The sequence below is a fragment of the Podarcis vaucheri genome (assembly GCF_965113315.1).
Source record: "Podarcis vaucheri genome assembly, chromosome: 7".
Classification (NCBI taxonomy): Eukaryota; Metazoa; Chordata; class Lepidosauria; order Squamata; family Lacertidae; genus Podarcis; species Podarcis vaucheri.
In genome coordinates this window covers 74,685,069-74,697,165 of record NC_138765.1, presented here as the reverse complement: position 1 = coordinate 74,697,165, position 12,097 = coordinate 74,685,069, and the positions used below count along the sequence as shown (strand labels likewise).

General features: G+C 46.1%; 1 protein-coding gene across 6 annotated transcripts in view; it reads right to left on the bottom strand.

The window, feature by feature from the left end:
* Positions 1-289: 289 nt before the first annotated feature.
* The window catches only part of CDK11B (cyclin dependent kinase 11B), a 31,758-nt gene continuing 19,950 nt past the window's right edge, over positions 290-12,097 (bottom strand). For 5 of the 6 annotated variants that reach the window (XM_082229982.1, XM_082229983.1, XM_082229984.1 and 2 more), the window contains 7 exons: positions 11,007-11,112; positions 10,758-10,879; positions 9,740-9,847; positions 9,042-9,158; positions 7,684-7,832; positions 5,924-6,113; positions 3,284-3,823 (listed from right to left, as the gene is read on the bottom strand). In XM_082229982.1, the coding sequence (XP_082086108.1) occupies positions 3,731-3,823; positions 5,924-6,113; positions 7,684-7,832; positions 9,042-9,158; positions 9,740-9,847; positions 10,758-10,879; positions 11,007-11,112 (885 nt within the window). In that variant the 3' untranslated portion in view covers positions 3,284-3,730. Of the gene's footprint in view, positions 1,984-3,283; positions 3,824-5,923; positions 6,114-7,683; positions 7,833-9,041; positions 9,159-9,739; positions 9,848-10,757; positions 10,880-11,006; positions 11,113-12,097 lie in introns of those variants that run through there. The other variant, XR_014221494.1, reaches the window with a different exon arrangement.

The following is a 12,097-nucleotide window of genomic DNA, read 5'->3' as shown; positions in this document are numbered from 1 at the left end:
TGTCGTTGATGTAGAAATTATGCTGCCCGCAAATCCTTCTAAGAGAAAACCAGATGCCCCCAATAAATTAGGTTAAGAGAGCAATGGCAGACAGCTGCATGTTTGCGTTAAAACCCTTCTTGACCTATAATTACCCCACCCTCTTGCATTTGCGAAGCCATCGAAATGAATCGCAGTACATAATCATTCATAGAGGGAATAGCCCCCCCCCTTCCATCTTCAAGGAAAGGATCAGACGTACAGACAGCTGGCTTCCCTCTGGCGGCAGAATATCTGGGGAAGCATGGGGTTGTATCTAACGTTTTTATTTATTAGCCCCAACGCAAAGCAACTTACAAACAAACAAGCAAACAAGTCCCAGGACGCATCCATACCACAGATCTAACACACATTTTGAGTATATAGCTTCTCCCTGCCCAAGAACTACAGTTCCCAGCAGCCTTAAGAAACAGCAGTTCCCAGGATTCTTTGGGGGAAGCTGTGTGGTATGGGTGTGGCCCTAATCAGAGTAGACCCACTAAAATTAACCAGCCTGACTTAGGTCTATTGATTTCAATGAACCTACTCTGACTACAACGCCCGGTTTACGAGGACATCCCTAGCACACCCAGTGGGCAACCCTTTTCTGCCAAAGGGTCACCTGCTAGAGGTGGGTGGGGCCAAAGACAAAAGTGGGCGGAGCTATGAATGTAAATATTACCTTTGGGTGCAGTAGGCTGGCTTCCACACACAGTCTGAATTTGTGCATTTACACATTTCAACACGCCCAACGGAATGTTGCAAAGTCCCAAAAACATTTCAGCTGTATACAAGTATAAATATCTGTACATTTTCCAGCAGAGTAGCAAAACCATTGATGTTACATGAAAACACTATGTACAAGTCATGATTATATTTCTTCCACAAAAGTACAAAAAAAAACCCCACGCTCCCCTCTGCTGGTTTCACACCCAGCAGAACACTTCAGGATCAAAACAAAATGCCTTGCTTGGTGAATGTACAAAAATAAAAGTTAAAGGAGGAATATGAACTTGATTCTGACCAAGAGCTTCATGTGACCAAAAAAATTGGCCACATCACAGTGGAGCATGCGCATACAGCACATGTCAAGAGTGCATGCATAGATATGCTCAAACGGTATCATCCTTGTTCATTATTATGAATCGGATTTCTTACCTGCCCCTCACCTAAAGTCCCAGGGTTAAGGTCACAGCCTGAGATCTTAGAAGGTAGCTGCCAGTCTGAGTAGGCAAGGCTGACCTGGGTTTGTTCTGCTGCAAGTTTCTAGGTTCCAGCCACCTTATTCTGCCACATGAAATTTCAGTAGCCAACCTACTTCCAAGCGTTATTTCCACTGTCACTAGAAACTCTCACACCGCTGTTTTCGAATGGAAGCAGTTATCCCTGAGATTTTCAAGATGCAGAACTCTGCACCCAATTTCTTTGCACGCCGACAGCCTGGCAAATCAATTTCACACAGTCTTAGGGCAAATCTACACTGTACATTTAAAGTGCATCCCATACATGTTTCAACCAAGTTGGGTTGGATGTGTTGTGGATAAGGAGATTCCAAGAATGGCAGGCTTCTGGTTGGGAGGGGGGAAGTCATCTAGTTTTTCCAGCTGTGATGGTGACAAGGGGGCGGGGCAACCAGCGGCCCTCCAACTGCTGTGAGACCCATCAGCCCCAGCCAGTACGGCCCAACAGTCAAGAAGATGGGAGTTGAATCCCAACATCTGAAAGGCCACATGCTCATCTCTGCTTTAAAATGGGTGTTTTTAACACTGATCAGATCCAATTCTCGTCACATCTTGGAAGGCAACAGAGGTACCTGGACAACAAACTTGGATCCACAGGAAGAGACAAAAAGAAAAGAGGGTACCTGGTGATATTCTAGTCCATGGGGGCGGCATAAATGAAAATTTGACAGAAATGTACTCTGCGAGCGAGTCAGCTGCCATCCCACTCTCTCTGTTTAAATACCTGCCAGGAAGATGCAGTGGAACAATTTCAATGCATTACGGTCCCCAATTACTTGGTACAACTTCTAATATATATATGAAATACACACACACACACACACACACACCATCCTTTCCTTTTCATTTAAGGACAGTTTTAACAACTGCAGAACAAGCTGCCTCAGCTGAACAGTCCCCAACACCTTTGGCGAGTGGGGAGAGTTGCTTTATCAAGGGACTGATATCTGCATTTGCTTTGTTTTGTAACCTGTGAGAGTCGTGCTCAGAGTAGAGACTTATTGAGAATGAATAGACACAAGTAACTTAGCGCCACTAATTTTGATGAGTCTACCGTACCGTATTTTTTGCTCTATAAGACTCACTTTTTCCCTCCTAAAAAGTAAGGGGGAATGTGTGTGCGTCTTATGGAGCGAATGCAGGCTGCGCAGCTATCCCAGAAGCCAGAATAGCAAGAGGCATTGCTGCTTTCGCTGCACAGCGATCCCTCTTGCTGTTCTGGCTTCTGGGATTCAGAATATTTTTTTTCTTGCTTTCCTCCTCCAAAAACTAGGTGCGTCTTATGGTCTGGTGCGTCTTATAGAGCGAAAAATACGGTGAGTTGGATACAATCATCCGTGCCTGTCCCTTACAGCTACGTGAACCCATTTTTGTGGACTAGCAATAAAAAGTGACCGGCAGGCTGAGGCTGCTGGTCAGAGTCAGAACTCAAAGACTCCGGCTGTCCTCTCCTCAGCTGTCTCTTGATCTGTTTGCAACAAGCTTGTGCAACAGAACAATCCTGTGCTCTTGGGAGCAATCAAAGGGCATTGTACTTTGCACAATTTCATGGTGAGCATCAAAGGTGCTTTCCTGGCAGCCCTGCCCTTCTGCACTTGAGGGGAAGAGAGGATGGAAGACAGGGAGGCAGAGAGAGAAACAAAAGCACTCATCCTCCCAGACTTTGGTGGGTTAGCAACCTCCAGAGTAACTTAGCAGGCATCTGCCATCAATCATTGGCCTCATACACACTTGCCCCTAAGCATTTTGACATGCTACTCAGCATTGCACCACAAAACTTCCAAGGAAAATGTACACATTCAAAATGCAAGCTGGCCAAATTATTCCCCTGCTGGAAATGTAATTCGATTTCCAGAGGTGAAACTGAGGAAAACCACAGCAGTGCAAAAAAGAAAAAGAAAAAGAAAAAAAGTGCTGATAATGGTGAAAAAGAAGGAGGGGTGAAGATCTGCATGCCTCTGTGCAAATCATTTCCTGTTTCCAAGTCTGGCACTAGTGAAGAAGAGTTTCCTTTGCACGGGGTAAACAATTAAAAATTGTATTTCTTTATTCTACAAATGTACAAGCAAAAACAAAAACAAAAATCCCATCCAGAGTAGAAGATTTAAATACAAACAAGAGAAAAGAAAAAAGAATCATTTCCAAAACTGTACCATTCAAGTCCGTTGGGATTTTGTTTTCTTGTTTTGCCTTTTCTTTTCTTCTTTTTGCAAAAAAGAGTCCTTGGTTATTCAGATTAATTCCAATCCTTGAAATGGAATCGCAGTGACTTTTTGTGCCAGATCCAGGAAGAATGTTTTTCACATATGCAGGTGACATCCTGCAAAAAACAAACACACACCCCTCCCCCCGAGAGGAGTGGATTTGCACGGCGAGCGCTTGTCGACACGCTTGCCAACAGCTTGAGCAGAAAAGCAAAGTGTTCGCTTCCCCTCTGGCTTCTCCCCGTCTCCTTCCTGCACTGCTTCGCTTTAGAACTTCAAACTGAAGCCTGGTCCTGCGGCTGATGCCCCTTGATTTGTGGTCGTAAGATGGAAGCCGGTGTCCTTCAGGTCGTCGTCACCCTAGAATGACAAAACAGATACGCGAACTTAAGATGTTTCACTAGCCAACAGTCGGCTGCAGATAAGGAGATTCTAAGAATGCCAGGCCTTCTGAATGGTGGATATTTCAAGACAGACAAAAGGAAGGACTTCCATCACACAGTGCGTAGTGAACTTATGGAACTCACTCCCACAAGATGGGAGCTGCCAGTTTAAGATGACTTGAGAAGGGAATGAGGCTTATGAGTCGAAGAGGGGAGCTCATGCAACAGCTAGCAAGCTGCGATGGTTATAGGCATGCACAGGTTTTCAACTGTGTACCAGTCTGTGGGAGACAACAGTGGGGAAAGGGCAACTGTTCTCATGCCCTGCTTGTGGGCTTCCCCCAAGCCATGGTGAGGAAGAAGATGATGGACTAGAGAGGCCTTTTGGTCTGATCCAAAAGGCTCTATCTCACATATATTCTTTAAGCCTTCCACAAAGCAACAACGCCACCTGCTGGCAGATAAGGCCTGCGCCGGTTGAAAACCTACCAAGCCAAATGCAGCCACTGTCTGGGACTGGGGGGGGGGGGGGGCAAGATAGAAGGGATAGTGCCTGGGTAGACAAACTAAGGCCCAGGGGCCGGATTTGGCCCAATCGCCTTTTAAATCCAGCCTGCAAACAGTCCGGGAATCAGCATGTTTTTTACACGAGTAGAATGTGTGCTTTTATTTAAAATGCATCTCTGGGTTATTTGTGGGGCATAGGAATTTGTTCTTTTTTTTCTTTTCCAAAATATAGTCCGGCCCCCCACAAGGTCTGAGAGACAGTGGACCGGCCCCCTGCTGAAAAAGTTTGCTGACCCCTGGGATAGTGGTTGCAGTGAGTTTTTAACTGCTGCCAGCCACCTCTGAAGGAGAGATGAAGGAGGAGGCTTGCTATCTCTGATCCTTAGGACTGATTGAAACGGGGGTTTTCTATATGCCGAGAGGAGTGCTCTGTCACTGAGCTATGTAACAGGGCCTTCTTCCTGTTAACAGCGCTGCTGGAGAAGGGTGATAGCTCAGTGGCAGAGAATCTCCCCTGTACGCAGAAGGTCCCTGGTTCAATCCCAGCTGGCATCTCCTGGTAGGGCAAGGAATGCCCCATGCCTGAACCCTCTGAAAACTGCTGTCAGTGTAGACCAGTGTTTCTCGAACTCAGGTCTCCAGCTGTTGTTGGGAGTACAAGTCCCATCATGCCTGGCCACTGGTCCTGCTGTAAGTCCAAATATCTGGAGGGCAGCAGATTGGGGCAAGGATGGTCTGCATAATTTGTAGAAAGAGGTGGCACATGGTGATTTTGAAGAGGGCGAAGTTGGTTCCAGGAAAGCTGTGTTCCACCTCTACTTCCCGGCTTAGGAGCATCTGGTTCTGCTCTTGCTTGGAAGGAGGCAAGACGAGCGTTCAAAACTGTTCTTCCCCCCTGGTACAGCCCAGAGAAGGAAGACTGTGACTTCCTCCTCTTTAAAAAGAAAAAGGAAACCAAGCACACCCAGAGCTTCTTCACCTGGTTACGTCATCTTGGTCAAAGAATGAGAACATAAAATTGACATAACGTACAGATAAAGGGGACTCGGGTGGCGCTGTGGGTTAAACCACAGAGCCTAAGACTTGCCGATCACAAGGTTGGCAGTTCGAATCCCCGCGACGGGGTGAGCTCCCGTTGCTCGGTCCCTGCTCCTGCCAACCTAGCAGTTCGAAAGCACGTCAAAGTGCAAGCAGATAAATAGGTACTGCTCCGGCGGGAAGGTAAACGGTGTTTCCGTGCGCTGCTTTGGTTCGCCAGAAGCGGCTTAGTCATGCTGGCCACATGACCCGGAAGCTGTACGCCGGCTCCCTCGGTCAATAAAGCGAGATGAGCGCCGCAACCCCAGAGTCGGTCACAACTGGACCTAATGGTCAGGGGTCCCTTTACCTTTACAAATAAAGGGGGAGTTATGTTGGAAGCATTATAGACTTAAAGTGTGCCATCTTCTACCTTGGGTTTTCCTTTTTGAAAATTTCAATAAGGTCCAGAAACCTGTTCTCTTTTAAAACACAGGCCTTTTTAGGATGGTGAATTTTTACACAGAGCTTCGACAACTACAAGGAAACTTACCAGCTGACTGTATCCTAAGCCCCCCTCTGGCGGCCGTGGACTCGTCCCACGTTTCACTCGCTGCTGTTCACTTTTTGCTGGCCACGTCGGAAACATGGACGGCTCGATGGGCAGTGGCGTCTCCTGGAAATATTCGTGCTTCAAGCCGTCTTCAGCGGTGATCCTTCTGCCTGGGTAGTACGTCAGGAACCTGGAAAAGGGTTAGCACAATGAGCTGATGGGAATGACAAAGGAAATGAATTTCAGAAGGAGAGGTGAGCCAGAGTGGGCAAGTATGAACCGTAGCCACCCTGCAATGCCAAGCTGCCTCTATTTTATCTGGAAGAGAGCTCACTGAAAGCCCTTTTAGAAACAAAACAAAGCGGGGCCCAGAACTTCAAATTCTCATGCCTGACGATTTGCTCGCTGTGCTGGAAAAAAGTAGCAGGCAGCTTCGGGCAGAAAAACGCGGGTGAGCATGAAGTCAGATGCCGCCAAAGAAGATTTTTGTTGCAAATTGTTCACTTAACACAATTTCATACACCACTTCACTCCCCACCGGGAAGAATGGCTATGGCATGGCATCTGGTGTGTGTGTGTGTGTGTTTGTGGCAATCGCAATGTGCCTCAAGGTCGGGTGGGTTAGGGTCAGAACCTTACCCAAGCGGCTCAATTTTCCCTGCAACGCTGGGCTGCATCTGCCTCTTGAATGTGGTGCTATTCATAGAGGATAAGGCTATTATCAATGGCTACTAGCCATGATCACTGTGCTCTCTCTGTGCTGCCTATTTATTTATTCATTAACTAGCAGAAAGTATGCAGCATTGCTCAGGAATTCTAATTAACAAAGAAACCCCATTCATTAACGGATATAATGCGATTTGCTGGTCTCCTGCCAAATTTGGTCAAAACCAGTCAGCCCGCCATCTTGATTCAACATGGCACCCAATGGTATCCAAACATAAGATAGATTAAAACCCAACCCTTCATCTCAGGGACCATTGTGCCAAAGCGGGTGGTGGCATCTCTAGAGGTGTCTAAATCAGTGCCGTTTGAAAAGGTTCAGTCCACCATCTTGACTCAGAATGGTGTCCAACAGTATTAGAACAGAGGCTGAAACCCACTCCTACATCTTAGGAACCATCACGCCAAACTGGGTGGCCATAACTTCAGGAGTGTCTGCATGCAGAGAACAGACAGACAAACAACTTTCCAAATTATACAGTATATTTCACAGCATGATTGTAATACAGTAGTACCTCGGGTTAAGAACTTAATTCATTCCAGAGGTCCGTTCTTAACCTGAAACTGTTCTTAACCTAAAGCACCACTTTAGCTAATGGGGCCTCCCACTGCCGCCGCACGATTTCTGTTCTCACCCTGAATAAAAGTTCTTAACCCGAGGTACTATTTCTGGGTTAGTGGAGTCTGTAACCTGAAGCGTCTGTAACCTGAAGCATCTGTAACCCAAGGTACCACTGTAAAACCTCAAAGCAGTTTACTCTTGGAGGGAGCTGAATACCAGCTGCTGCGAATTACAAATAGGGAAAGTGGACCGGATGGGCCTGATCCAAAAGGCCTCTTCTAATGTTCTAATTCATGGTTCTCTCCTTGGACAGCTTTAAAAGGGGATTTGATGGAGGACGGCTAGTCATGACGGCTATGCTCTACCTCCTCCTGTACTGGGTTGGCCACTGTGAGAACAGGATGCTGGACTAGATGGGTCTTTGGTCTGATCCAGCAGGGCTCATCTTACGTTTTTGATATTCTTATGGACTTACTTATTCATGAGATCAAATCCCTGGTCTGAGAGGAGTGCCCCAAACCGCTTGCGGAGGTTGTTGTAAGGATACTCCGTGAACGTCATCTTCTTCACTGCCGGCAGCTCGTTATACCCAGGCCAGATTTTCTCACTGGGGGTTCCCAGATCCTTCCAGAAAGAATAATTATGAAAAACCCATGTAAGGAAGCTGGCTTAAAATGGCTCAACCCCCCTTCTCCCCTTGCCCCAGTCAGTATGATACTAGCAAGGATTGTCTGTGGGCAAAAATAGTGGAGATCAAGATAATGGAATAAGGATCGTAGACAAAATGAGAACAAAAGTTTTGAAAAACCAGGAAGTATCATCCCATTTGGGCGATATATTGTTAGGAACTTTCATGGCTTTTGGTATGCATCTGTTGCTAGTGACTTGGGCTTCTGTTACTGAAAATCCAATCTGACCTCAGCCCCTACCTTAAAACATACAACCAGTCCAGAGGAAGGCATGGTCTGTCAGCTTCTTCTTCCTCCTCCTCCTCTGAGTCAGTATGGCCTTTGTAGAACTCAGCAGGATGGAGGGTGAGGACAAAACTCGACTGAGTTGTCATTGGCTCCAGCCCTACAATACTGTTAGGGCTCCTTGCCTTACACCCTAAAAGTATCTACCATGGGGTACCAAAAGCCACTGCTCAGCTAGTAAAAAAATTAAGACTCGCTGCATTTCTTTGTGGGTTGGGGAAATACAGCAGTACCTCGGGTTAAGAACTTAATTTGTTCCGGAGGTCCATTCTTAACCTGAAACTGTTCTTAACCTGAGGCGCCACTTTAGCTAATGGGGCCTCCCGCTGCGCCGCCAGAGCATGATTTCTGTTCTCATCCTGAAGCAAAGTTCTTAGCCCGAGGTAATATTTCTGGGTTAGCGGAATCTGTAAGATGAAGCGTCTGTAACCCGAGGTACCACTGTAGTTTTCTTCTTCTGCAGTTAGTACATGAACAAAGGGGGGGGCAGACTAGAAGGGTTTGCTCGCCCACAAGGAATTTCTAGTTGCCTACAGCTCCCTAGTGAGTCACTAAATGCATGTCTGTGCCATCCAGACCATGTCAGGTGGAGAGCAAGACACTGATAGCCTGCCAAGCTAGTTGCTTAGCAACAAAGGAAGCACATTGGATCGAAAAGCAAGCATCTTATTTTTCGACCCACTGGGGGCCAGAATATCATCAAGTGAAAAACAGGGAATTAACAACGTCTCTTTAGGGGGCCTTTGCAGCAGAAAAGAGAAAGCTAGCACCTATTTTGTTTTGTTTTGTTTTGTTTGGCATTACGCAAATATATGATGAGTGGCAGTGTGTGTGTTTATGCGACAGTTTAAGGGCATACCTTGAAAACTTTGTTAATTTGGTCAATATCTGACTTCCCTGGAAACAGCGGCTTCTGGGTTAACAGCTCTCCGAATATGCAACCCACGGACCACATGTCAACGGCTGTGGAATATTCCTGGAAGGCAGGACAATAAGAAATTAAGTTAGTTGCTTAATTTTGTGGGCCACCAAGCATGGCTGCCATGGTCAAGGCAGATCAGTATGGTGTGGCATGCAGGCATGTGAAGATTTCTGGAACAAGGAAGGGTTTTTTGTTTTCGTTTTGCAGCATGGGGAGCGAAGAGTCCACAGCAACAATTCCGAAACCGTGCTGCTGAGTGGGTGAGGTTGAAAAGGTAAGTCACGATGGCAGGTTATCATTTGGCACTTGAGTCAAGCAGCGTCCATTTTCTCCACTTATTCCCCCCCCCCCACTGCACCCCAATATATGGGTGGGATCATCATCTTGAGGGAAGGGAGATGCAAACGTCCCAGATTTGTGCTTTGTTTTAAAATACAGGGAAAAGATGGCCAAGGGTGAATATTATAGAGGTTTATAAAACTTTGAGGTCACTCAACTTAATAAGGAAAACCAGCCAAGCGAGTGCCACTCGTCAGCTGCACAGTACATTCGGCCACGATAAATGTTAAAATGGGAATGATGAAAAATAGCTGCCTTTGGAAACTCCCAGGCAGGAAAGGCTATCAGTCACAAACCTTGGCTCCAAGTAGCAGCTCAGGCGCCCTGTACCACAATGTCACGACGACGGGGGTATACGGCTTCAGAGGCGATCCGTACTCTCGGGCCAGCCCAAAGTCTCCAACCTGGTGTGAAAGAAATGGAATAGTGTAAGAACTGCCTGGACAAATGGGACCACAAGCTAAATTCTATATATGGTTTTCGGCAGCAGTCAGCTCGATTCCCCTAGAAAGCCACGAGCTTTTTGTATCACTGTCCTGGCTTCTGTTTGAGCAAGGTGCTCATTTCTAAGCCTTTAAAGCCCTCAAACTGTCTGAGAAGAGATTGCATCCCGGCGAGTCCACTCACTCTGTCTGGTAATAGAGAGATGGGCTTTTACATTGGTGGAACCAGTATTGTTAAATACAGTGGTACCTCAGGTTAAGTACTTAATTCGTTCCGGAGGTCCGTTCTTAACCTGAAGTACTTTAGCTAATGGGACCTCCCACTGCTGCCGCGCCACCAGAGCACGATTTCTGTTCTCATCCTGAAGCAAAGTTCTTAACCTGAGGTACTATTTCTGGGCTAGTGGAGCCTGTAACCTGAAGCGTATGTAACCAGAGATACCACTGTACTCTTTCTGCTGAAATATCAGAGGCCCCTATTTTGCCAGCTCTTTGAAGGTGAGGGTTGTTCAAGTAGAGGCTGGACAACCTATTGCCAGGGATGCTGTAGCGGCAAGATACCTATTAGGAGCAGGTAGTGTGCTGGATAAACCTCTAAATACCCTATCAACTCTAAAATTCTGCAGTGTCACCAAATGAAACCAGGCCCCACTGGTGGTGGTTGGGTTCTCTCGCAGCTTTGGACAATCACCGTGAATGTTTTATAGAAACGAAGGGCATACAGCTTAATAAATAAATGCAATAAATACCATATGATTTTACGTTGCATTTGGAAAAATAACAACCCTGGATGGGTCAAAATGTACTCTGCAGAGAGCCTGCCATGAACACATCTGACTGCTTGCAACAGCTTCAAAAAGTTGGTTCTTACTTTTAAGATGCCAGCGTGGCTCAATAGCAGGTTGGAGGTTTTCAAGTCTCGGTGAAGAATCCAGTTATCGTGAAGATGCTTGACCCCTCGCAACAGTTGAATCATCAAGGTTTTCACTTCCCCTGAAATAAACAACAGCAGAGTTCCTAAAGAGGTGGTGAAAGAAGTCAAGACCCACCCGTGCCTTTGTCATCCTGGTAAGCTTAAGTTTATTTCAAGTCTGTTTAGAATTCGAGAAACGCCACAAACCTGGCAAGAATGGCTGTTTCATCGTTTCCATGAGGCTCTTGAGATCGTGCTCCACGTAGTTCATTACAATATATATCTTGTCCATGTTGCTGCCGACAACAATTTCCTGGAAACAGAAATGAGATGCACCAGTGATCCTAAAGGCCACAGATACCATTGGATGACTGCAGGGTTTAATTCATAATTTCCTTCCTTCATTCTTTGCACCTACTTACATCTCACTCAAGTGTATGGTATTCCTTGCAGACTATGACTACCAGCCAAGCCGAGACATAACCAGATACTTGGGAAGATCTGGGGTATCAGCACACAGATACAAATTAACATATGTAATATGTTAACAGGTGTGGACTCTTTTTAATCAAAATGTCACTGGAGGCCAGGCAACTAGTTTCCCTGAATAAATTTGCTCCTCACCCCAGATCACACCAAATTACTCCCAAATTTCCAAATGTATCCTGCTCCAAATAAACCCAGTTCAGTTTCTCCCATTCAATACCCTTTGAATGACCTCTAGATAGGGTCACTTTGAAATAATATTTCTCCAAATCCCTCCCCTAGCTAGTAGCCTGGGATACACACTCCAATTTACTTATCTCCTGAATTCATTACCTACCCAGAAACACTTAGGAGAGGAAGCGGGACCATGCTTTAAATGCCCTAGCGATGCCTCTGCAGGCAAGTGCTTAAACGCAAGGTTATATAGGGAAAGGCTAGATAGAAATGTTTTTCTTCCTTTCTAGAACTTATCCAGTGAAGCTGAATGTTGGAAGATTCAGCACAGATAAAAGAAAGTACTTCTTCACACGGCGCCTAGTAAATACTATGGTATTCACTGCCGCAGGAGGCAGGGCCACCAACCCGGATGGCTTTAAACTATTATTAGACACATTCATGGAGGAGAGGGCTAAAAATGGCTACTAGCCATATTGGCTTATGCTCTGCTTCCATGGCTGGAGGCAGTAATATTTCTGAATACCAGGTTGCTGGAAGCCACAGGAAGAGGGAAAGTGCTCACGTGCTCAGGCCCTGCTTTTCTTTCAGGTCTCAAAAAACAAATCAGCCATGTATCCCAGCTATGTAGTGCTAAA